This window comes from Malus domestica, chromosome 01 (genome assembly GCF_042453785.1).
Source record: "Malus domestica chromosome 01, GDT2T_hap1".
In the NCBI taxonomy this organism is placed as follows: domain Eukaryota; kingdom Viridiplantae; phylum Streptophyta; class Magnoliopsida; order Rosales; family Rosaceae; genus Malus; species Malus domestica.
The window spans coordinates 26,242,879-26,267,639 of NC_091661.1; the positions used below are offsets into that span (position 1 = coordinate 26,242,879).

The window sequence follows — 24,761 nt, forward strand, 5'->3', positions numbered from 1 at the left end:
GCTTCGATCCTCGGTGCTTCACATTAGAAGCGTTTTTTGGGTTAAGCACTTCTGCTCTTGTTAACAGCAATATTCTTGCAGGTTGCCAAGGAAAGAAGTTGGTTCCTTCACCATTCCAATGGATGAAGACTCAAGTACCTTGTACAAAATGGACTTACCGCAAATGCAGGTTAGGTCAATTAGCGAAGACAGTGTGCTCAAACTCCTTCTTCGTAGATTAGATTAGTTTTGAGTAGTGTCTTGTAAAATGAAAAATCAAAATGGACTTATAACTAGAAAAGGCGGGCTGCCGGTATATACAACGGTCTCACGGTCACTGTGAGAGTGGTGCCTAAGCAGCCGGACATAAGAATTTCTTGAAAACCCAACGTTGCATCTCTTTTTTGCTCGAAAACATCATGTCAAATCCACCTGTCTTTGGCTCAAGTTCTCTAGAATTTTTCAAGCACTGTAAAATGAATGCTTTGCTAATTTTCAATCTTTGACCACAAAATAATTGAAATTTCTCATTTTAGTTGGCATCAAAAGTGCTTTAAGAACAATCACATTCAAGTGATTGAAAACCATTTCATAAGAACAAAACTGAGTACATAGTAAATACATCAGAACGAGACGTGGATGCCATTCATCCCTACAAGAACACACTAGTTCCAGAAACACAGAAAAGGCTGTTTTGTTAGGAGCGAAACAGCGAGAGGACAACGATACAAAACTCAAAATGGTACCAGCAGCCTCAGATACTTCAAACTGTGAAAACTTCTGTACCAGAACAAAAGACGAGAAGTTTCTGTATTAGCTATCGTGTCAATCCTCAACAGAAGTCTGCTACAAGAAAGAGTTGGCTGTGAATGCAGGCCACCAAAGGCAGTCCCAGCAAGCAAATAGAAAGCACAATTATCCCTTCCTCATTTGAAAAGAAAAAACTACAATTCATCGAGGGTTTTATCACCGTTCCCCAGTGAGAACAACCAACGGAACAGTTGAGATAACTTACTGGCTGGCTTCGCCTCCTTTTCCTCCAATTTTGCATTGCACACTGAGTTATAGTCGTGCTTCAGATGAGGAGCAACTATTCTTTCCTGTAAAACCAGAAATGGTAAAATGAGAATGAGCTGAACGGCCATATCTATACGTGTGAGAGTAAGATAGAAACCGTACCTTGAAAACATCGAGTGGACAGAAATCAGAACCATCACAGCCCTATACACCAAGACAAAAAGTTATCGTGTGAGAATTCAATACAAGAAAACTCAGCAGTAACCATTATAACTGAAACAGCTGATCACTATCGGCCCTAAGAAATAATGGATAAAAATTATACCAATGACAACATATTATGAAATTTATACTAATTGCATTCCTCATGAACTTTTCAAGTACAAAAATAAAACCGAAGTTTGGAATCCAAAACTCTTCAAAATCATAAGAGTTCAAAATAAGTAAAGAACTGGAGCTTACTGGCATTGGAATGGGGTGTTCATTGTGCAGCACTTGCACAAAGTACTTGCTTGAAATGTTGGCTGGACAACTGTACAGAACCAGCATATTATTCCCGCCAAAAGGTGCCACAGTATTGCCCCTCCACTTTCTCTTCTGGGGAGGCTTTGGAGGGAGTTGCAAGGGTTGTTCCTTCTGTGTCCGTTCAAATTCTGAAATATATAAAAAAACAACGCCTACTATGAGAATAGCATATAGAAGATGCCATATACAGTTATTATTTCCACATACGAGCGTACACCCCGATCATCCAAGAAAAATTCAGAATTTGCGGAAGAAATCACTCACCAGTTCCATCAAGAAAAAGTCCAAGCAGGCATGAAAATGGAACTACAGTTTCTGCATGTGCGAACCTTAGCCTTGCCTTTTCATAACTCCCAGGAGCATGTTTTTCTAAAAAACGATAAGGGCAGCGAGAGAGTAAGAACTGAAATATCAGAAGTCGTATAAAACTGAACTGCCATAGTTTACAACTTATAACTACACTACTACCCAAGACGGGTTACAAAGGAGAAAAAGTCATAAATAATCCTTTTATCAAGTTCATATATGTACCTTCTTCAGCCGTAATAGCCTGCTCCATGGACAGCAATACATCTTCAAGCAAGGGAACTCCCATTCTATAGTTTAATGATTTACCATATCCCTTTAATATAAAGGCTTCCAAATCATCTGCCCACTCCAGCAAAGAAACCTAAGAACACAAAACTTTTTCATGTAAATAAACAATAAAAGAACATACATAATATTCGAATGTATGTTTCCTTGTATTAATAGACGTGTCTACAACCTAAAAAGGCCAATCTGATGAAACTTAGTTTCATATACTCCATCAGTCTCAAAATATGAGATTAGAACAAAAAATGCAATAAAAAATTTGGATAACATCTTTCACATAGAAAAATCATATATACCTCGGAAGGGGTGAACAGCGCACAAGCTTGACCAGTTATATTAAACAAGGACGCTTCCTGCCAAATAGAACAAACAAATAATGACCATAAAAATCAATTTCACTTGGAGAATAATTAACCCAGAGAGAAATATGACGTGTTTATGCATGGAAGCAGAAAGAAATAAATCACCTGTTTGCAAAGAAACCAAAGAGAAGTTGTATCCTTCTTTGTAAAATTCAACTTGTAGCGCCTCCTTAATGAAGAAGTAATTTCATCATAGATAGGTTCCTTGAGCTTGTCAACAGAAGGCTCCTGACTTTTCTTATATGCCTGAATACATACTAAGTCTTCGTCAACCAACAAATAAAGCATAGACAGATGATGCAATAGAAACATGGTTATGGCAATCAGTCTAGTTCCCCCAGTCCCACCAACAATGTAAGTACTTAATTAGTTTGTGTGTGGCATGTTTAAAAATCAAAGAGAAGACCAATACTGCAGAATACCTTGTAGTTTTGGCAACAATCATGAAACCTCAACTTTATATCACTCGCACGACTTTCACTGGACACAGCAAAAGCTCGATGACGCCCAGGTCCAAGATTTCCTTTCCCACTAAACATTCCCATGCCAAATGCCACAGCACTGGCGGATGCCCGAGGGACCTACCACATCATAAGGAAAAAAAAAACAGATGCATAAGCTGATAAGTTATTAATGAATTGAGGGGAAAATTTTTTCTATAGCTGCTATCCACAGCCAGAGAGATATGACAACTTTAACCAGCGTTAAGCCTCAACCGATGAAAATAAGTTACTCCAAACATTCCATTAACAAATTTCCAAATATAATAGATGACTATTATGCCATAATAAAGTTACCATCAACCTATAAAACAAGGCTGATCATGGAAATAACACATATAGCGAAAAAATGGTTTAATGCTATTGTATAATAAAAACTACTGGAAAAAGCGTACAACAAAGCTTACCTGTGTTGCCTTTATTGTGTAAACATCTGGATGGTAATCCTGATCAAACAGATTTGGGAACCTTTCTCGTGTCCTGATTCCAAAATCATAGAGTTCATCCTCTCCTTGGACAATTAATTCTCCACCTGTCAGTTTTCCTTTCCAAGGAGATTTCCAACCCAAAAACCAACCAGGAAGTTTTTCCAAAGATAGGTTCTGTTCTTCTGCTTCTTTTAGTAGCACCTCCAGACGAGAGGCCAGGATATCCATATCTTTGATACGTTTTTTGGTAGGAGCACGGGTTCCATGCCTTGCCTGATAATATAAGTTTCATCAGGTTCCACAATTGTGGCACTCTCTAAAGTTTATCGATTAAAAGATTAAAAGCAGGAACAAAAATTGACCGCCTCAACCGTAACTTGTGGAAAGCTAGCAGGGTAATCTTAACAAAAGCGCAATGCAACAACAACGCATACATAAAAAAGCGCAATGCATTCGCAGCAAACTTAATTTCCGTTCGAATCTTCGAATCTAAGTTACTTCTTACGGTAGAACCTAGTAATGCATATTTATCTAACGCTTATAAAGAACCGAAAAATCAAACAGTTGAAACAAAAATAGAAGCTTGGAATTGGGAATCGAAACACGAAAAAGAAATTTACCACAAGATTTAGGTGGATAGGAGTACACCCATCTGGTATCTTGGATGGTACAAATGAGTTGTCCGCAATGTCTTTAACGACACCGTATCTGCAGCCAAAACCCATTAGTTATTTCTCAGAATCGTTCACTATCATCCCTAAGGTTCTTCAAATTACTTGAAAAGATTAATTCTTTGAGTTAAATTAACTAAATAAATAACAAACAAAAAAAAACGCAATTTGATGATATTGAACAATTTAAGAACCAATAATCTAGTTCTAATTTGGCATCAACGACATATCAATTGAGCGTAAAATATGATTAAAACAAAGTAAATTAAAATGTATTTTTAATCAAATTAATGGAAAAGATTTGAATTTGTGAAAGAGGAGAAACCTGGACGCAGTAGAAAGATGTTGGCGAACATCGAAACCTTCTTCTCCGGCATTCGAATGGACGAACACCGATAACAATACCAGCAGAAGCGCCGCCATGGCTCTCCCCATCCTCCCTCTCTCTCTCTCTCTCTAACACACACACACTCTCTCTCTCTGTCTCTCTCACTCTGCGTTAAGAACTTGAAGAAGAAAGGAATAAACCGGAAAGCAAGTCGGCAAATAAATGGAAAAGAAGAAGATGACTCCTTTTTGGCACTTTTATTTGGTCGAAAGTTGCAGGTGGCGTAACTTGTCCCATCAGTGAACGCCGCGTGGCAAAAGTTGAATACGCGTGGTGGCCGCGGGCTAATGGCCCGCTCAAATCTCTTTCCCCAGATCCAATGATCCGGGCTTTGGATTCTTGAAATTTAATCATAGGCTAAAATTATTATTTTTACTAATTAATAAAAAAAAATTTTGTCAACTAAAAGAGAATTAAAAGATAAATTAGTCTTTTATTACATAAAAAAAGGTAATAAAGTAATTTTACAGGTTCAATTTTACTTTTTTTATTGAAGCATCAGTAATATTAAAATACCTCTAATATTTATAAAAAAAATAAAAAAAAGAAAACCAAAAACAAAAACCTTCCACTTGCCCTCTCTCTCTCTCTCTCTCTCTCTCTCTCTCTCTCTCTCTCTCTCTCTCTCTTATTTTCATTTTCTAAAAAAATGTGTTCATGCGTACAAAGTGTGTAGGCAAATGCTAGTAACTTTTAAAAGAGACCTCTGTTTTTTTAATCTTTGAATTAAATTTCAAGAGCCCGAATTATTTGATCCGGAATCTTGATGGAAGAGATCCGGAGATGATCTCTTTCAATGGACCGCCGCAACCACGGACTCTTCCCCTGTGGGCCCCAACTATCCTAGCATCCAACATGGGCGGGCCTTGCGTTTTAGGCTTTTAGCCCATCAGTCAAAGCCCACCATGCTCAATTCTGTAATCTGTGGGGTTTTAGTGAGGGCGTCTCTCTCCCTCCCTGCAGAACTCCATAGCCGCGGAAGCTCAGATACTTCCTCAAAGTTCAAGCTCACAGTCCCAAAATGGTAATTACACTCCTCACCTTCTGTTCTTCGTTTTTTTTATTTAATTTTTGCCTTGTAAATTTACTTTTCCTATTTCCAATCGCCATTGAATATTTTCTTTTACTATTATTTTTTGTAGTACGTAGATATTGATTTAAATTTTGGGTCTTTAATATTTTTCCTTATCACTGTAAATTTATTTTCATGGTTTTCATCATTGCCTAAAAATTGAAATATTATTAGTAAAAAACTTTTTTTTAATGATTTTTTGTTGTTGTTGAACTGAATAATTAAGTGTATTATTCTGGTCAATGTGGGGTATATATCCAGAACTTTATAGTGTTGTGCATATAGTTTTGATATGATTATTGTTGGAGCTGATGGAACGCTTGGCTCAAAACCACTGTTCTAAAAATAGGCGTTAGGCGACTGGTCATCGTCCCGATTAATGTCTAGGTATTTGAAAAATTAATAAAGGGTGTCTAGACTAGTTGAGGCGCCCGCCTAGACCGCCTAGACCGCCTAGCCCATCCAGACCCGCTTAGACACCTACCTAGGTTGTGACTCATTTTGATAGAAAATAGATAACTTTCAATTTGCATTTAATTTTTTTCAATAAATTGTAAGAGACTTGTTGAATACTTAAATAGGCACACACTATAAGCTTGTTCCCCATGTTTTAATTATGTTTCAATACTTTATAATACATATGTCATTCTATTTTGTAGTTTATGATGAAATTATATATATTTTAAGTATAAACAGACATTTATTTACACAAAAAATAATGGATTTACTTAAATCCGCCTAGTCTGCCTAGGCGTTAGGCCCTAACCCGCCGCTCAACTAGCGCCTAGTGTCTTTTAGAACCTTGCGCAAAACTGACACTGCGTTCTAAGATTCATATAGCCGACTCTATTTAGTGAGATAATTGCTTTGAAAATACGATTTGCCATTTCAGTTTGAGGATTAGAGGCATGATGATATGAGTAAAGAGAGCTTTCCATCTCTTTTCTCCACATTGCTTTGAAAGTTTGAATCCAAGTGTAAACACACTGTAAACGAACCCAGATGAACTGAAACAAGTTTTACGCTAGCTGACTTAAGTTCTCGATTTCAAATGGATCAATTTGGTGGTTGAGTTTTGTGCTCGCGACTTTTGCAGGCGAGAGGTTTGAAGAAGCATTTGAAGAGGCTCAATGCCCCGAAGCATTGGATGCTCGACAAACTTGGCGAGAGGTTTGAAAATGTGAAGCAGTAAAAATGAGCTTATTCTCGCAACACAGCAAAAACAGATTGAAATATGCTCACTTACCGGGGGGTCATTTCCATCTTGATGCAACGGCATGTTCTGGTTGACGGGAAGGTTAGGACCGACAAAATATATCCTTCCGGTTTCATGGGTATGTTCATCCTATCTTTTAGTTCAAGCAATTCTTTCTTAATTTTACTTTCCAGGCTTGTAAATATGGCTAGCTGCATGATGATTGTTTACACTTCCTTTTTCACGGCATCCATTTTTACCCATTAATAAGTTCTGTGAAAGGACAATAGATTTTGTTGTAGAACTTATGTTGCTCCTTGATTTGCAGATGTTATTTCAATCCCCTAAACGAATGAGAATTTCTGGCTCCTTTATGACACAAAGGGTCGGTTCCGTTTCCACTCAAATCAGGGATGAAGAGGCAAAGGTTATTGTTACTTTTCAAAGTACATGACTTAAATTCTTGTCCAAAAAAAATTTACATGACTTGAATAAGTTATAACTACTGCATTTGGATCATGTTTCATCATTCCATATGGATCTTTTCGATCTGCAAAATTCCATAACTTGGATAACACTAAGGGTTGGTTCGGTCTCTGCTCAAACTGCATTTCATCTGGTTAACTGATGGGCATTTTCTCTATTCTGATGCCCTGAAAATCTTTCTCTGCAGTTCAAACTTTGCAAAGTACGGTCTGTGCAGTTTGGGCAGAAGGGCATCCCATACATTAACACCTACGACAGGCGAACCATCCGCTACCCTGACCCTCTCATCAAGGCCAACGACACTATCAAGCTCGACCTAGAGACCAACAATATCACCGACTTCATTAAGTTCGATGTTGGCAATGTGGTCATGGTTACCAGTGGAAGGAACAGGGGGCGTGTCGGAGTCATCAAGAACAGGGAAAAACATAAGGGAAGCTTCGAGACAATCCACGTCCAGGATGCCACCGGCCATGAATTTGCTACTCGATTGGGCAATGTGTTCACCATCGGCAAGGGGGGAAAGGCCGTGGGTGAGTCTTCCCAAGGGAAAGGGTATCAAGCTGACCATCATCGAAGAGGCGAAAAAGAGGCAAGCAGCTCAACAAGCAGCCACGGCCTGATTAACTCTGCACTGCCTTCAAATTTTGATTTACTTGTCCGGCTATTGGTTTTGCTTTTGGACCTGGATCTAGTAGTTCTGGACTTCTTCAATGTTCATACGTTTCCTGTTTGTTTTGCTCACTACATGTGAACCTCAAATTTTTGTTATTTAAAGTTATTTGGAATTGGTCAAAGAATACTCTACTTGATACTTTTTTTTTTTTTTTTTTTTTTTTTGGTTACCCTCCACCACCCACACAAATACAAACACAAACACACACACCAGGTTTCGAACCTGGGACCTAGAACTACCCCACCCCTTACCCACACCCTCACCACTAGGCTATTCCTACTTCATAACCAAGGCCAAGTTGCTGTTGGAATTTGTCGAAAAATTAGAGCCCGTTGAAAGTTCTTTTAAAACGATTGAAATGTTTTTAAAGAAAATGTTTTTAAGTTTTAAAAGTACTAGAAGTGCACCTTGCAAGATGCACCAGTAATGTGTTTCTTTTAAAAATCACTTTAAGCGTTTTTCTAAGATTTACTTGTATTTTTATTAAGAATTGTTTCAAAAACATTTTCGACAAAAATGCTTTTAGTCATTTTAAAAACACTCGAAAAAGTGACATATTTGGAAAAAAAACAAACCTATTTTATCAGAAAATTATGTCAACTTCTAAAAACATTAGGAAAAAAAACAGTGACATATTTGGGTGCCGGTTGCATTAATAGAAAGGATAAGTAGTTCACAAGCTGCATTCAAACTAACTTGACTAACATTTGTCCCAATCTAATCAAAACCCCTATAAACAGCTACAATCAGCGCACCAGACAGCATACGACCACCTTCAAACTGGTTACCGAGAAAGAACAGGGACAAACTCATCATCACGCTGCAACAGCATCCCCGTTGAGCAGTGCCTGGTCGAAGTGCCAGACCCCTGTAACGCGCAGCAAAGCATAGCGTTAAGAAACAATGCAATCGGATCAAGGAAAGGTTCTTATCATAAGAAAGAAAGATATTGGTGTGGGATCAAGTAAAGATGATTCCGAAATTAAATCATGGGGATCTTACCGTGTCCTTTTCCGACTCTCCTTAGTTGAGCAACATATTCAGAGATTTTCTTGATGGCTTCCACCTGCAAAGGTAAAAGTAGAACATCAAAATCATGCTACGAGTATTATCCCTGTAGAAGAACCTTTCCAACTCGGGAGATAAACAAAGGAGGACAGCAAAATTTACCTGCTCGGTCAAATACTCGCTTTCAACAAAATCTGTTAACTGCACATCTTTGTTCTTCTCAGCAACCTGTTAGTCGTAAAGCCAAAGGTAAAAACATGTCTTGTAAGTTAGAACATGGCATAAAAAGATTTACTAATTCATAACACGAATCAAATGACGTTACTGGTGAACGACGATCAAATTAACCATATATAATCAGCTATATCAAATCATCTTAAGCTAATACAACAGCAGAGAATAAGAACAGATGCCTTACACTGTGTAAAAGGAGCAGCTTTTCATTTGTCAGTTTCTCCAAAGATAATGCAAGCTCCATTGCTGCATCAAAAGAAAAGGGACAGAGTTAGAGCTCGATAATTAACAGTCCTATAACTAGTTCAATGACACGAAATCATCTGTATAAACCAGGTCCTCGGGCCTTGCCTTCTCTTGTTTCTCGTTATCAATAACCCCATACATCACATCAAATTTATTGTTAAGAAGGTGATCAATTTTCTTCAAAACTCAATCCCAATGTGCTACGACACAACTAAAGACTAAATATATTCATGTAAATGATTATATAATAGAATGGTGTCCAACAGGCCAAAACATAATTTGTTAAATTAAAAGTTCTGGCCACAGATACACAATTGAGGGCCAATAAAACTAACCATACAAAGCATCTCCTTTCTCTGGATGATCAAACTCAGACAAAGGCATCAGAATAGACTGCAATTTCACTCTTCCACCACGCTTATTCTGAGAAATGCCGACATCAAACAAAAAAACACGATAAGGAATTCAGTTTTACAGATGCGAAACTTAATTTATAGCCTATTGGAGTAACAAAAACACACAAAATTATATACTAGATAAGGGCCAAGCCAAACACCTGGTATTCCATAAATTTCTCAGCATGATCCCTTTCTTCCTCACTCGATTCCTTGAAAAAACTGCAATATAACAAAACCATAAATAATGAAATCATTGAATTAAATGCTAAATTTAGTAGTATGGATTTCCAGGAAATTACTTGGCAAGACCCTTGAGAGCAACATTGTCCCGATCGAAATAGGCGTACAAGGCATGGTATACGTACGAGACGTTGTACTCCACACTGTTATTCCACCAAAGAAACAAATCACTCAATCGTTAAGCACAGCAGAGCGTAAACAAATACAACCAAATTTCGACAAAGAACAGTGGGATTCGCAATTGCAATACTTTTAGATATGACATTCGAGACCAAACATACATACACAAATCCAAGAACAATGATTTAGCAATACATCCATACACAAATCCAAGCACGTACAGCTAGAACAACTTCACATTAAACAATTAAAGACACAATATTTCATATGATGAAAGAATGCTTTTGAAAGTTGAAACACACAATCGGATAACTAATCAAGATTTAAACTTTAACACACAGAATTCATTACGATAATCAAATATTACGTAAATAACAATTCTTTCATACACATATAACATGTGAAGGGAAAAGAAAGAAAACCCACTTGATCTGCTCGTTAATGGCGGCCTCACTTTCGTCAGTGTACTTCTGGCGGGCCAGAGAGAATTGGGGGAGAGTAGGAACGAGATCGAGCTCCTTCTTCACCTCCTCAAACGGCTCGAAAACCACACCGGTAAGCGGCCGGTTAGTCGCATTCTTCGACGCGCAGACGACGACCCCACTTTCATTTTTCGCCGGAGGGAACCGGAGAATCGAAGACAGAGATGTGGAGGAGTTCAGAGGCGAGAACGAGTACGAAATGGACAGCGGTGGCGACGACGGCCCAGAGGAAAACAGAGGACCAAAACTGTCCCCGCGAGCAAGCAAGTGAGAGGAGGCTGCAGAGGCTTTGAGAAGCATGACTCTAGAGAGAGAAACAGAAGCGTTGCTGGAGAGGAGAGAGAGGAAATCAGGGTCAAAGAAGCAGAGAAAAAACCAGAGGAAATGGAGGGTTTGAGTGAGTGTGCGGAGGTGAAGGAGAAGAAGTGGGCTATATGGGTGGCTAAGGATCGTATGAACCGTTGGATCAAACACACGTGGACGGTTGTTATTGATTTGATGGGACGGGCGCGTGGCGGGCTTGTGGCGTGGGTGGACGTGCTGTGGAATCCAAGGAAATACGGAATTTTGGGGCGTGTGTTGAACTTTTTGGGGTCTCTTTTTGTTTTTTGATTTTCGTATGAAGTAAACAGCCAACTGTTTTTTTCTGAAACTTTTACTCAACTTTCAATTTTTTTTAAACTTTTTAATTGGAAAATTAAATATTTAAATTAATTTTTTTGGTCAATTTTCCCTTACTATTAGTTTTTCATTCATTTCGTCCAAATTTTTGTTAAATGAAAGTATGTATACAATATATGAGAGTAGTTTCATCATTTCATTCTTTAAAATAATTGAAAATTCTAGATTTCTAAAATAATGACATGTGCAAATCTGTGTGATTATATAGTTTTTGTGTTTGAAGGTTTAGTAAAGTGACACTATTGTTCTCAACGGAGTGTCACGTGATATGCACGTGATAAGAGTTAAAGTTAATTTAGATTAAATCTATGGAAAACTAATAGTAGAGGGGAAATCGACAAAAAAAAAAGTTCAAGTCCTTAATTTTTCAATTAAAAAATTTAAGAAAAAATCAAAAACTAAATGAAAGTTCCAGAGAGAAAATTGACAATTTACTTTTTTTTTATATGTTGCCACAAAAAGTTAGAAAGTAGTTTCTTATTAAATTAGAAAGTAAATTTCGAATAGGACTCTTGACAGTGGTATATAAGATAACCATAAAGGAAATACAAAAGTTATCTTTTTCACTCCCATTGAGTAGATTTGAATTTTTAAATTTATCTTTCTCACTACCATTGAGTACATTTGAATTTAAAAAATTTATAGTCAAAAGAAGATTTGAGTATGTCAACTTTCTACATAAAGACATTCCAGAAAATTCTTGCAAGTGACGCTAGACTAGACGGTCATATGCATTGAGCACCCTTACAACATGTTTTGGAGTGGTTAAGAGCTCTTGTACATGATAGACAAGTGAAACCGCCCTCAAAAAAGAAAAAGTGGATTATGAGCTCTTGAGCACCCTTATAAATAGAAGAACAAATACAACTCATGAGCTCTTGACTCACCTAGTCTTCTTCTTGATAAAAAGGGTTAGATTGATTGTTTGCTCAAGATTAGGGGTGCAAGTTGGATTTGAAATTTCAATCTGAACAGAAATTTTTTATTCCATGCCCGAACATTTCTGATTTCAAAAAAATGACGAAATATTTGGGTACCAAATAGATTGTAACTACCCAATTTGAAAAATTTTCAAAGTCTTGCAGAATGTAGGAGATTCAATTTAGGTTTCAAAAATTATGAGATAAAACCGATTTCAAAATTTTCGATAATCTAAAATTCCAAAAGTAAAATTACTATTTGATGCTGAAACTTTGTTGAATCGGCATTGAAACGCTTGTTTCCGATCCAATCCAACTGAAAATCACCCCTAATCAAAGATATGGGATAGGAAGGGCCAAATGCGATCCACATGCCAAGATTCTGGTTGTGACGTTTGACAAGCATGTTTTTGTCTTGAAGGTTTTGGGGGGTCACATTTTTTCTTTGTCTAGAAAAGTTGGGCTATTCTTTTTCCATCTGAATTTCTGAAAGGGATATTAGAAAGGGATATTATTAGCCTATTAAACTTGTGTTAAGATACTAATACAAACATCCCCCTCTTCCAAAGCTTCCAAGAGGTTAGGTGACAATTTTTAAAGTTAATTATAAATTATTATACAATAATACAAAATATATTACATGTGATCTACTATTTTAGTATATAGAATGCTGGGTTTCTATCGTGTTTTCTGAGTTTGAAAACATCGCTTTTTCTAAATTAATATATTAGTTTCAAGTTGAGCCTTATCATTGGGATGGCCCACTATTCTGAGTGGAAGCCAAGAAGCGTACTCATGTTACATTGGCCATTATCATCCATAATTGGGCCTTATCATAGGTCCAATTTTCTACACAATATTAAGGGCCTTAGTCTTACTTGGTCTTACCAGATAAGCACTCCAATTTGTCCAAAGGAAACTTGTTCTTGCAGTTGCAGAACAAATCCAATTTGCCTCATCTTCCCCTAATTAGGTATAGAATTGCCAATTAGGTTAGTTGAACTTCAGACTTTCTATTTACAAATAAGAAGGAATACTACTGGACTGTAATACAGAGAGGGGAGCAAAGAGAACCTTTCGATACAAGCAATGGCATAGCCTCAACAGCATAACTAGGATGCCAAAGTGAACTAGGTTGGGAACTTGAGGTAGGCTTTTAAGATATAGGTTTGGGCCAAACTGGAACTCCTCCAACTCTCTATGGTATTCCGCCTCCAAGGGAACATCAATTATTTGACCTCAAGCGTGTAATTTTAACCGCTTTAACTACAAGTCTCTTTCGAATATGGGTTGTATGATTCCTATGCTAAGATGTTGCAGAGTGCAAGAGACATTATAAATCCTAAAGAGATATTTGATATTGTTTAGCATTGAGATTACCAATGTTGGGGTTTTGCAGAAAGTGGGAATCATGAACTGATAGAAAACCATGCATGACCACGATGCTCATTTAATGCTGGCATTGGAGGTCTCATGTTTTCCCCTGGGCCGATGTCTGTTTCTTCCCTTATAATTTGTTTGTTTATTTGTACTAATTCTTGGAGATTCGATCATACAAACCAAGAACCATGCATGGTTCTTACCAATTTATTAGAGCTTAGGTATCCGACCCCTCTGTTTTGTAAAAGGATAAGATGTAATTAGTTAAGCATATTGCGTTAAGTTACGAGTGTTTTTACTGAAAGGACTTGGATTGGATGACACGGGTACACTGTCCTAGTGACATCTCATGCCAATAATACAAAGGTATGCATTTATCGACAAAAGCTAAAAATTTCTTGTAGTGGTGGTAATCCGAAAAACAAGTAAACTTTACGAAAGTACGGTTTATCCCACTACAATAATGAGGATGATTTCAAAAGACGATGAATCACAATTTCAATGTTACAAAAACATTACATGAGAGGCGGGAGGAGTTTTTAGGTTGGAATGACAAAACCAGAGCATTTTTGGTTATATATATAATATTTGATAGGAAGTAAAGTAGTATGAATATATGTTTGATATTAAATACATATATTTTATTTGAAGATAACGCGTATATATATAGTCTGCAGCTTAACAAATGAATTACTATTAACGAAAAACATCACCATATACCTGTATTATACAAATTGCTCGCTTCTTTGACAAGAGTGTAACTCTATAAGAGTCACCACAAGAGCCAAAACATTTGGCACAAAGAGTGACACATCCCGGCCCGGGCCTCGACCATGCCTTCACAGTTTTGTTTCTGGGAACTCACACGAGAACTTTCCAATAGATCACCCATCATGGATTTCTCTCGCGCGAACTCGTTTAACTTCGGAGTTCCGATGGAACTCGAAGCCAGTGAGCTCCCAAAAGGCCTCGTGCTAGGTAGGGATGAGAATATACATATAAAGCTTAGAAGATCCACTCCCCTAAGCGACGTGGGATGTAACAATCCACCTCCCTTAGGGGCTCGACGTCCTTGTCAGCACACATTAAGCCAGGGATTGGCTTTGATACCAAATTGACACATCCTGGCATGGGCCCCCACCACATCCTGGGCTCGACTCCACCGTAGCACGATATTGTCCGCTTGGGCCCCAACCATGCCCTCACAGTTTTGTTTTTGGGAACTCACACAAGAACTTCCCAATGGGTCACCCATAATGAGATTGCTCTCGTGCAAACTCGCTTAACTTCGGAGTTCTGATGGATCCTGAAGCCAGTGAGCTCCCAAAAGGCATTGTGTTAGGTAGAGATGAGAATATACATATAAGGCTTAGATGATTCACTCCCTTGAACAACGTGAGATGTAATAAAGAGACTAGCTAGACCAGATGGAAACAAAACATTGTAGCATACCAACATGCAACGGAAGGAGGGGGGTTTGATTTTGGAAACATGAAAAGAAGCATGGAATTGTGTGATGAGCTATTAATGCAAGAGACTTTGGGCTTCTTCAAATCATATAAACAAATATCAATACTAATTAAATAATCTATGCAACTTAACTTATGTCAGGGCCTCATTAATTCTTGATAAGCTTGGTTTTTTTTTTTAAATTTATTTTTATTTCTCTCCATTAATTAAAAAACCTATGTTTTTAATTAAGTTTCTCGTGTACAAGTGCATCTTTCTTTCTTATGAAGGAAAGATCATCTTTAGGGTTTTGACGGTTGAGTGTGATAATTTCCTAGTATATATGCATCGGTTTATACTCGGAAATATTTGGATTCTTGAATAAAGAACTTTTATATCATTAGACTCGATCTTAACAATGCATCTAACCATCAATTGTTTTGATACATATCATACATTAGAGCATGAATGTTCAGAATAACGAGATTTTCGATATTGACAACGCATCTAACTATCAATTGTTTTTATACATGTCATACAGCAGAGCATGAATGTTCTGAATGACGAGAGTTTCCGTCTTTAAGCACTTTTTTATCGAAGGATAAGAGAGAGTTTCCGTCTTTAAGCACTTTTTTATTGAAGGCCCCTTGTCCTAGAGTATGACTTTCTTTAAAAAACAAAATAGAAGAGGAGATTTTGTGCTCGTTGATTGTTAGATCATGTCTTCTATGAGTAAGCAGTTTCAAATACTATGATAGTGATTAGTGAATAGTGATGAGTCTAATGACTGATGAACTAATCACGGGTTCGTTCAACGTTCCACATTGCTTAATTTCGACAAATTATAAAACCAATGGTTCTGCATTGCCCAAGTATATCTAAGATTATATCAACTACACAATCTGTATATTATTATTTTTTGGAAATTTTAACAAAACACTCCCGGTACTGTTGACTTTTAACGAAAAACCACATTTATACTTTTCCCTGATACTATTCACTATACTTTTAAAAAGGATTTTTCATTAAAAGAGAAGTTTTTTTTGAACTTTTCATTAGTTTTCCTTTATTTTTTTAATCTATATAAATATATGCTCACGAGATACGATAAATCTAAATACTACCTGCTTAAGTTGTTAATTGCTTTTTTTTCCTTTAATTCCCTTTCTTTTGTGCAACAATTAAAAAAAAAAATTGAGATCCTCTTCGGATCTACAAGTCCAGAGCCAATGGATCAGAGATCCGGGCCGTTTAAGGAATAGAGAGAGATGTGGACCCTTAATTTGTGTCAGATGGGCTAATGAAATATGCTAATTAATGGTATCCGTAGGTGTAAAATGAATAGTCCGGATCTCTGAGTTTGCCGATTTCGGACACAAAGATCAAAATAGGACTTCAATTAAAAAAAAAAAGTAGGAATACCAGAGAGTTCTATATTATATGTTATTCAAAGGACTAATTGGAACAAGATATATCATAAGACAAGTTAATTCTAGTTGCACTATGTACTACACTCTGCTTCAAAAAATGGGACATGTTCCAAGTTTTGTTCGTGACTCACATCACATGCATGCATACAATGGATGCACACTAGAGACTCAAATATTGCACACTAAACTCCTTTGTATCTTATATAAATTTGACTTAAAAAAAAAAAACACGATGACGTTTTTAGGGTGTTTACAGAACGCGTATTCTGCAATATATTTGCTATAATCATTCTAAATCTTTCTACAAGGAGCAAGTTGGCCATACGTGCAAGTCGATAAAAAATCAAATCAACATTACAACTTACGTACAATTTGGGGTAGCCATTTTTTTTCGGTGCGACAAGAAATACTAAAATTATTTTTGTTGAAAACAACTTACTAGAAGGGGAGTGAAATGTTGAAATATCTGAATAACTCTAAATACAAGTTATTAAAATTTAATCGAGTTAGAATGAGATGAAGAATTAATGATTTTAAAAAATTTGACATGAAAATCGTTTAAAATTTTAATTCATATGATCATATGACAAATTAAAAAAAAAATGTATAGGTTCATATAACATTTTAAAAAATTCTCTTATTTAATCGGCGATAAAGCAATACCCCACTGATGGCCGGTTCCACCCAAGAGAAAGCGTGGAGGTGGGCCCCGTAATTAATGCACTCGAACAGAGACCCCGTCTTCGTGATATACAGCAGTTGCTCACTAGCTCTAGGTAATGCAAAAATATACAAGTTTTAAATTACTTATTAGAATATTAATTTGGGTGAAATTATATAAGTACAATTTTTTGGGACCGTTGGTTGATCTAACCAATGATTTGAGTCATAAAATATATTCAGTGAGAGAAAGCATTCACGTGAATGTTTGTGGGTCTAAGTTCTAACAAACATTCACAATTAGCCGTCATCTTGGCTCTCTAGTTTATTAGGGTTTAGTTAAGCAAAACTTACTATACCATATTACAAATTATTTACATGGACTAAAAATAATATTTACTCATATATTAAGTAGGGTAAAAATTAGTTATTAGCCTTCATACCAATTCTACAAGCCTAGCTATTGTAACTTCTTTGATATACAACAACGTTTGGAAATGCTTTTACAATTACTGAGAATGCTTTTGGTGAATTGTTTTTGAATTTTAAAAGCACTTCAAATGTTTTTTGGAAGAAACACCATGCAGGAAGCACTTCAAGTAGTCTTTTAGGATCCCTCTTGAATTTTTACTATGGATTTGTTTAAAAAATATTTTCACCAAATTTCAGTCATTTTAAAAATAGTTATAAATAAGCCATTAATATTGAACACATTATTCACAAAAATTGAACATAAAACTTGTCATTATTTCAGGTGAAAAAAGTACTATAAACCGGTAATACTAGTGGCAACCTAGTTATTAAACCTTATAATCTCCTAATAATTAGCTCAAAAATGTTCATATAGAAGCAAGGAATGTAAACAGATCCTCAGCATAAAACAAATGTTGGAAAGAGTCAAAGAAGAATGTGGAAGCCATACAACTCTTTTCTTTGACATGAAGAACAAGCGGGGGGCGGCGGGCGGCGGCCAACTTCTAAAGAACAAGCGGGGGGCGGCGGCCTACTCCTAACCTTGGATTTTGAGAGCCAAATTATATTAGATGGGGCCATCCAAATACACACACACACTTGAAGTTAGCTAATTTATTTTTCAAAATTTCATTTATATGACTATTTTTAAGTTGGGGTGGTCGAACCCTAAAACCGACAAGCAAAAAATAATTGTAAAATCATAATTATATATTTTTATTATAAGTAATATTATACGCTAATTTATACTAAGAAGAGAAGAATTTGAACGAGGGAGATACAGAGCTTGAAGCCTTGAACCATTGCTAGCAAAGCAAAATGCATTTGTTTGGTTGATAGCATTCTAAAACGTTGTGGCACGGTTTGGACAAAAGAATGCTACACTAAGAAATCAATGATACCCACGTACTCACTTATGTGAGATATTTAGCTATTTAAACTAAATTAATTAACTTATTTTAATTCCAATTAATTAATTATTATCTTTTTCTAAGACAGTGTAGTTTGATCTATATTTCAGACTTAAAGCCCCACACGTTCTCTTCTATCATAAATAGAGACCACCGATCCATTTCATTTCCTCCAAGTTGTAGTTTTCAGTCACACTTTCTTCCTCTTCTTAATTTCCACTACTCTCCAAATCAAAGCATTACGCAATCAACATGGCCGGAACTTCTCCGTGCGCTTCCTGCAAGTTGCTGCGACGCCGATGCGCCAAAGACTGCATTTTTGCTCCTTTCTTTCCTTCAGATGACCCCCACAAGTTTGCCAATGTTCACAAGATCTTTGGTGCCAGCAATGTTAGCAAAATGTTGCAGGTCCTTATTTCTACATATTTTCTCTACTTTTTTTTTTTTCTCGTTAACGTGTTAGGAGGGTTTCAACCCTCAAAACCTCTTCCAGCAAGAAGAAAAATATTACTAGACAAGCTAGGTTTATGAGGGGTATTGAGAAGAAAAATATCACTTTAGATGAAAAATTAGCTGGCCCAAATGCTTTATTTAAAACAGACCATATCATTAAGCGTTGTCGTTTAATTGAATTATTCGTATGTATGTTGCAGGAGCTTCCGGTTCATCAGAGAGCAGATGCAGTGAGCAGTTTAGTGTATGAAGCAAATGCAAGAATGAGGGACCCAGTGTACGGATGCGTTGGGGCCATCTCTTACCTGCAAAACCAAGTCTCCGAGCTACAAATGCAGCTTGCTGTGGCTCAAGCTGAGATCCTTTGCATCAAAATGCAGCATGAGCCCATGGTCCCTCCACAACAGATAATGGACGGGCCAGATGATCAGAAATCGTATTTTCTCCACAACAACAATCTCGCTCAGTACCTCAGTTTTCCCCCTTCCAGCAATGTAATCCATGACTCTCTCAATAGGGAGAACATTTTCGGACACGACATGGTTTCTTAATAAAGTTTGTAATAACATGTATTAGGCTTTTAAATAACTAATTAGTGTGTTCTAAATTTTTCTTCGCTGAGTAGGTCTTCTAATAATGATTTCGCTGATCGTTTGAAATTGTTCCTTTAGAAATTTTCCTGAAAAAACTAATCGTAGATTCTTCTCTCCATCAGAACATTAGGGCCTTTAGACTTAGAGAGGATTGACCTATAGAACAAGGGTAAGATGGCCAGGGTCAACTCTATAGCATGTGATGAAGTGATAAATTAGGATTTTTTATCAGTAACTTACTGAACAAACAGCTTCTATGTATCTATAAAATAGCACATAGATGCACAAGGGTCGGTGGCCAATTTCAACAGTATGGAACATAAATTAGGGTTCTTGCATATTATTACTTTTTTTTTTCACCGGAATTATCTTGCTGTGGTTCTTCAAGGACAAAAACTATAAAGTGTCAGCACATCGAACTTAATTTTGAGAGTCTGGACTCTGGAGCAATGGTTTTACCTAATAAGCCAAAGGTTGGAATTTCATGGACCTCGATCCTGTTGCAAGAAAGACAAAACCCAAATTTACTGCTCTTCTTTCCCAAAACCCTAAATTTCAAAAAAGTTTCTACATACGACACAGAATATAAGGAATTTATCTACTATATAATTGATAGTTCAGTCTCATATTTTCTCACATGGTCAGAGATGCCATTTGTGTTTGTTTTTAAGGTAATGAAAAGCACCACTTCAGATAAGTGCTTTTAGAACTAGAAGTGAGAAACTTCACTAAAATTTAACTCTTCAGTGTCTTAAAGTTAATGATAGGCTTGCAGCTGCTGCTTTGCTTCCATTTCCGATTTAATTAGTATCTAATTAAACTAGTAATTTCTAGCCTAATCTTCACAATTAGGAAAAGCAAAAAATTTGGCATGCCGCCACCTGTTGCAGATAATAACTTGTTCTTCTAGCTTGTTCACGTGGGGTGTAGTGTAAGGAAGCGGAGGTTCAGTGCATGAGAAGTATACAGTAGCAGAAATTAATATTAATTTGTTAGGACTAATATAATATGTTTTTCTAGATTCATCTCTCAAATCAATACATTACAAAAAATGATTAAGTGATTTTCGAACATTTCTTTCTTTTTGTATATATTTATAATTTTTTTAAAAGAAAAACTAATGAAAATGGTTTGAAAACTTTGAGTTTTAACAATACAAATAAAATAAATGGTAAAATAAATAGTAGTAGGATTGATTTTTTAATGTAAAACTGTGATTTTTCATTAAAGTAAACAATACTAACAGTTTTTCGTTAAAATTTCATTTTTTTAATTGTTTAATTAAATAAATACAAAAAAAAAATTAAATCAAAACAAACAAGGGTGCAAAAAAGAAAAGAGACAAAAGGCAACAGTTGAAGGCAAAAACAAAAGGCAACAGTTGAAGATTCCTCAGCTTTGTTTAATCTGGAAGCATTAACTTCCCAAGTCAAACTAAAAGGTTTTAATATATTTTTTATAGTTTCATCTTTCATGTCAAATCATTCGTTTTGCGTAGTTCTATGGTGGGTGTTTCTTGCTGTACTTAAGCCATCTTCAACCAACCGAAGGGTTCAGAGGACCAGATGATCGAAAATAGTACAAAAATTATCTCCAACTGAAGGTTAGATTAGAGAGCTCATAGAATCTAAGAGGGCTCCACAGAATCTGAAAGGGCCGGAGGGCTGGTCAGAAAACTGATTAATCCTATCGGTTATAACCGACAGAAATTCTTAAAAAAATTTTTGAATCCAACGGCTAGCTGACGCCAGTAACCGTTGGATTCAATTTTTGTTTTTATTGTTTTTTTAGGTTTTTTGGGCTTTTTTAAAATTAAAAAAAAAATTCTCAAAAATCCTATAAATACCTAAACCATTCATTCACCATTCCTCACAAAATTTTCACCATTCCTACACCATTTCAATTCTCATATTTTCCTTCCTCTTTCAAAAATCTATCCTTCAATTTTTTCAATAATTTTCAAATGACCTCGTCTGGAATGAAGGGTAAGGCTTGGACCCGAAAAGAAGATGAAGCTCTTTGCAAGGCTTTTAGATGGGTGTCAGAAGATAGTGTGAGGAGGAATTGTCAAACAAATGACGGTGTTTGGATTCGTGTGTCCAAAAAATACTTAGAGTTCTATGAAGGCACCACTCCAGTGAACATTCAAAACCACGAGAGTTGTTCTTCAAGATGGAAGAAACATCTTCAACCAAGTTTGAACAAATGGCATCAAGCATTGTTAGTAGCCGCAAGTAGACATGAAAGAAACGCTAATTACTACGACGAAGTAAGTGTTTTCACAATTTATTTTAAATATTTAATTATATTACATTTAATTTCATAAATTAATTTCCTTTAATTTTTTTCTAGGTACGCCAAGTGGAGGAATTGTATATGGAGAGCAGCTTGAAACCCTTTCAGTTTCACAGCTGTTGGGAAATTTGTAAAGGGTGGGTGTTATTTGAAGATACAGAGAGCTCCTACGTCGGTGTTTGGAACTGCATCCTTAGCTGGAGATATGGATGAAGATGGATCTCCAACCATTCAACAAATAAGGGTAGAAAATCCGTCTTCGGGTGAAGGTTCCATACCTAGGACTATGGGATGAAACAAGGCGCCAATGTTGAAGGAAAAAGGTAAGGCAAATGATGATTACGCCGCTTACCATGAAGTGGCGGCCTCATTGCGATTATTGGCGGAGTAAAATGCCCTTGAGGCGGAAGAAAGGAAGTGTAGGCATGAAGAACGGGCCAAACAAATATAAGAGGAGATGGATGATAAGAATATGGAAAGGAACACTTCGAATTACACTTCAATGAGTAAGGCCTATTTTGATAGGAAAAAAAAAAGAAATTATGAGCCGACGGCAGTTGTTTACCTCTGACTATACTCCTACGATGGCGGATGATGAAGATGATGTTGATTATGGATATTAAATTTAAGTTGTTGTAGTTTTTAAATTTAAGTTAATGTTGTTTTCAAATTTAATTTGTAGTTTTTAAATTTAATTTGTCGTTTTTTAAATTTAGTTGTAGTTTTTAAATTTAAGTTTTTGTAGTTTTTAAATTTAATTTGTCGTTTTTAAATTTTAGTTGTAGTTTTTAAATATAAGTTGTAGTTTTTAAATTTAAGTTGTTGTTTTTAAATTTAAGTTGTTGTAGTTTTTAAATTTAAATAATAAATTAAGTTTGGCCCTATGACCCTCGGTTGAAGACGATTTTTTGTGACATGGCTAAAACGAGCCCTCTGGCCCTTGGTTGGAGACGGAGGCAAATATGACCCTGTACTATTTATTAAAATATTAATATCTTGGAGGACCAGAGGGCTAAAATGAACCCTCTGGCCAACCCTCGATTGGAGATGGCCTTACGTCGTATGGTCTCACCAGTACCACCATAAAATTAACTGGTATTACAAACTTAATTTTGGGTATTAATTGGTTGCTTAATTGTGGGTTTAGTGGACATTTTCATCCTTATTATATGGTTTATTAATGTATATTTAATTTCCATTTGCTTCCATCTTTTGTAATATATATTCTGTTTGTCTTGGTTGAATTAAGGGATTAATCTTTTCCTAATTGGTAATTAGTTAATCTCTTAAAGGGTGATCAAAGAATGATTAGTTTTCCCTTCAAGATTAACACACTGCGAGACTAAAAGTAGCAGATTACTTGTAGATCAATATATAAAGAAAGATGGAAATCATAGTTTAAAAGAAAAACTAACAAAAAGTTTTCAAAAACTTTAGTTTTAATAAAAATGACAAAACAAAAGTGTAAATGAATAGTACTATAAGTAACTTTTCAAGATAAAAATGTTATTTTCGTTAAAAGTGAACAATACCGAAAATATTTTACTAAGATTCTCAAGTTTAAAATGGAAAGCATAGTTCAACACTAAAAGGTGAGGTTATATTAAGTACTAATGATTATCCTGCATAGTTACATAACTATCACATCATGCATGGCCCTTAGCGAATTCATAGTTCGTTTTCTTATTATTAAGAAGACAAAAAACTGTTTTGAAGAATAAAATCCTGAGAACCACCATTATTAAAGCAAGTTCATCTCTAAAAAAATGCGTCATATACAATTAATTTAATCCACTTAGTGAATAATGATAGACCCCAATAAACAGTAATAGGCTAAATACATCTCCACTCCTAACAAAATATAGCCTAGTCAATTTTATTAAAATTTTATTACTTTTTATTATAAAATAATAAAAAATTATTTTATTTTTAATTTCTGACTTTATAAAAAATATTATTAATTTTTAATATATTTATTTATTTATTTATTAAGTTTTTTGGCTGAAAAATCTGGACCATTGGTCTAGAAATTGAACGGTCCTCATTATGCTACATTAGTAGCCATTAATTTTAAATTTCATTTTTTTTACCATTGGAAATCTAACGGCCCAGAAAACTAGCCGTTGGAAATCCAACGGCCTAGAACGAGCCACGTGGCCTCACCATCTGAACTGTAAGTGCGCCTGCACATGCGCATGTGGGCCCTACTCCATTTTTTCTGTCGGGGACGCGCCCCCACTCGAGCGTGTATCACAAGTGCCTGACACAAAAAAAAATCCAGTGGACTTTGACGTAAGCCTGACGTCAGATGGCTGGGCTGTTGGATTTGTCGATTCTGGGCCAGTCTCTTGCCTGACTTGGGCTGGTTGCCAGCCTATTAGGCTGGGGTGAAGTGATTTGGCTGGGGGCTGACCTGTTTTGGGTGCTGGCTACTGGCTGCCGGGCAATCCACTCCCGGTGGACTTGCTCTTACTAGAGTTGGCTTAGGGAGAACAAAAGGTGCTAGGACCCAAATTTGAAGGACCTCTAAAAAATTTTGCAATCTAATGTATATATGTAATAAAGATCTGGCATTCGTGTCATGTTTCTCGTGTTCGTGTCATACCCAATAGGTTATATATTGTGTCTATGTAGCAATTGGACATAAACGCTCAACTGTGGCACAATTGGTTCAACTTTCACATGTTTCAGACTTATACATTAATAATTATGAATTTTATTTATTGTGAACTCTCTTTAAAATACTATTCATGAGGGTTTGTATGGTTTTAAAAGTTCAAACAATAATGTACCCATCCTCAAAGCGTAGAGAGTGCGATTACGAGCGTTTACATATTTTTTTCACATTTTTCACACTTGTAAATTAATTATTATAATTTTTTTAATGTGTTGGTATT

At 36.1% G+C, this 24,761-nt stretch overlaps 4 protein-coding genes across 6 annotated transcripts; 2 read left to right on the forward strand and 2 right to left on the reverse strand.

Annotated features, from left to right (window-relative positions):
• Positions 1-480: 480 nt before the first annotated feature.
• LOC103417780 (uncharacterized) lies at positions 481-4,655 on the reverse strand. 2 transcript variants are annotated; one of them, XM_008355938.3, is made up of 12 exons: positions 4,402-4,655; positions 4,026-4,113; positions 3,385-3,678; positions 2,900-3,058; positions 2,583-2,723; positions 2,412-2,468; positions 2,053-2,191; positions 1,786-1,890; positions 1,459-1,649; positions 1,159-1,200; positions 995-1,079; positions 481-759 (listed from the first exon to the last, which is right to left on the reverse strand). In XM_008355938.3, exons 1-12 carry the CDS (start codon positions 4,509-4,511, stop codon positions 743-745), a joined length of 1,428 nt encoding a protein of 475 aa, XP_008354160.1. In that variant the 5' UTR covers positions 4,512-4,655; the 3' UTR covers positions 481-742. The 2 variants fall into 2 exon arrangements, with proteins under 2 accessions (XP_008354160.1, XP_008354159.1); XM_008355937.3 differs by having other exon boundaries at positions 481-1,079.
• Positions 4,656-5,347: 692 nt separating this feature from the next.
• On the forward strand, positions 5,348-8,017 carry LOC103406449 (small ribosomal subunit protein eS4). Of its 2 annotated transcripts, none has more exons than XR_011583176.1 (3): positions 5,348-5,488; positions 6,633-6,815; positions 7,405-8,017. XR_011583176.1 is itself a non-coding variant. In XM_029102051.2 (3 exons), exons 1-3 carry the CDS (start codon positions 6,814-6,816, stop codon positions 7,969-7,971), a joined length of 723 nt encoding a protein of 240 aa, XP_028957884.1. In that variant the 5' UTR covers positions 6,730-6,813; the 3' UTR covers positions 7,972-8,017. The 2 variants fall into 2 exon arrangements, 1 of the variants encoding a protein (XP_028957884.1); XM_029102051.2 differs by lacking the exon at positions 5,348-5,488 and adding an exon at positions 7,060-7,158 and having other exon boundaries at positions 6,730-6,870.
• Positions 8,018-8,708: 691 nt separating this feature from the next.
• LOC103437596 (ferritin-3, chloroplastic) lies at positions 8,709-10,921 on the reverse strand. The gene is given in 8 exon segments (NM_001293851.1): positions 8,709-8,761; positions 8,896-8,959; positions 9,064-9,129; positions 9,320-9,381; positions 9,717-9,804; positions 9,938-9,998; positions 10,079-10,162; positions 10,566-10,921. Coding segments are annotated over 8 exon segments (834 nt in total).
• A 7,739-nt stretch (positions 10,922-18,660) lies between these two features.
• LOC114824793 (LOB domain-containing protein 12-like) lies at positions 18,661-19,583 on the forward strand. The gene is made up of 2 exons (XM_029102058.2): positions 18,661-18,931; positions 19,177-19,583. The coding sequence occupies exons 1-2, from the start codon at positions 18,776-18,778 to the stop codon at positions 19,525-19,527; spliced, it is 507 nt and encodes a 168-aa protein (XP_028957891.1). The 5' UTR covers positions 18,661-18,775; the 3' UTR covers positions 19,528-19,583.
• The last annotated feature ends 5,178 nt before the right edge of the window (positions 19,584-24,761 follow it).

Excerpts from the sequence above, each read along its gene's own strand:
- LOC103417780 (XM_008355937.3), bottom strand. The coding sequence starts at position 4,511 with ATGGGGAGAGCCATGGCGGCGCTTCTGCTGGTATTGTTATCGGTGTTC. Across the intron at positions 1,650-1,785 it reads ACTTTTTCTTGATGGAACTG|AATTTGAACGGACACAGAAG; the intron begins GTGAGTGATTTC and ends TATATATTTCAG. Across the intron at positions 1,080-1,158 it reads GTCCACTCGATGTTTTCAAG|GAAAGAATAGTTGCTCCTCA; the intron begins GTACGGTTTCTA and ends CTGGTTTTACAG.
- LOC103406449 (XM_029102051.2), top strand. The coding sequence starts at position 6,814 with ATGTTCTGGTTGACGGGAAGGTTAGGACCGACAAAATATATCCTTCCG. Across the intron at positions 6,871-7,059 it reads ATATCCTTCCGGTTTCATGG|ATGTTATTTCAATCCCCTAA; the intron begins GTATGTTCATCC and ends CTTGATTTGCAG. Across the intron at positions 7,159-7,404 it reads TCAGGGATGAAGAGGCAAAG|TTCAAACTTTGCAAAGTACG; the intron begins GTTATTGTTACT and ends CTTTCTCTGCAG.
- LOC114824793 (XM_029102058.2), top strand. The coding sequence starts at position 18,776 with ATGGCCGGAACTTCTCCGTGCGCTTCCTGCAAGTTGCTGCGACGCCGA. Across the intron at positions 18,932-19,176 it reads ATGTTAGCAAAATGTTGCAG|GAGCTTCCGGTTCATCAGAG; the intron begins GTCCTTATTTCT and ends TGTATGTTGCAG.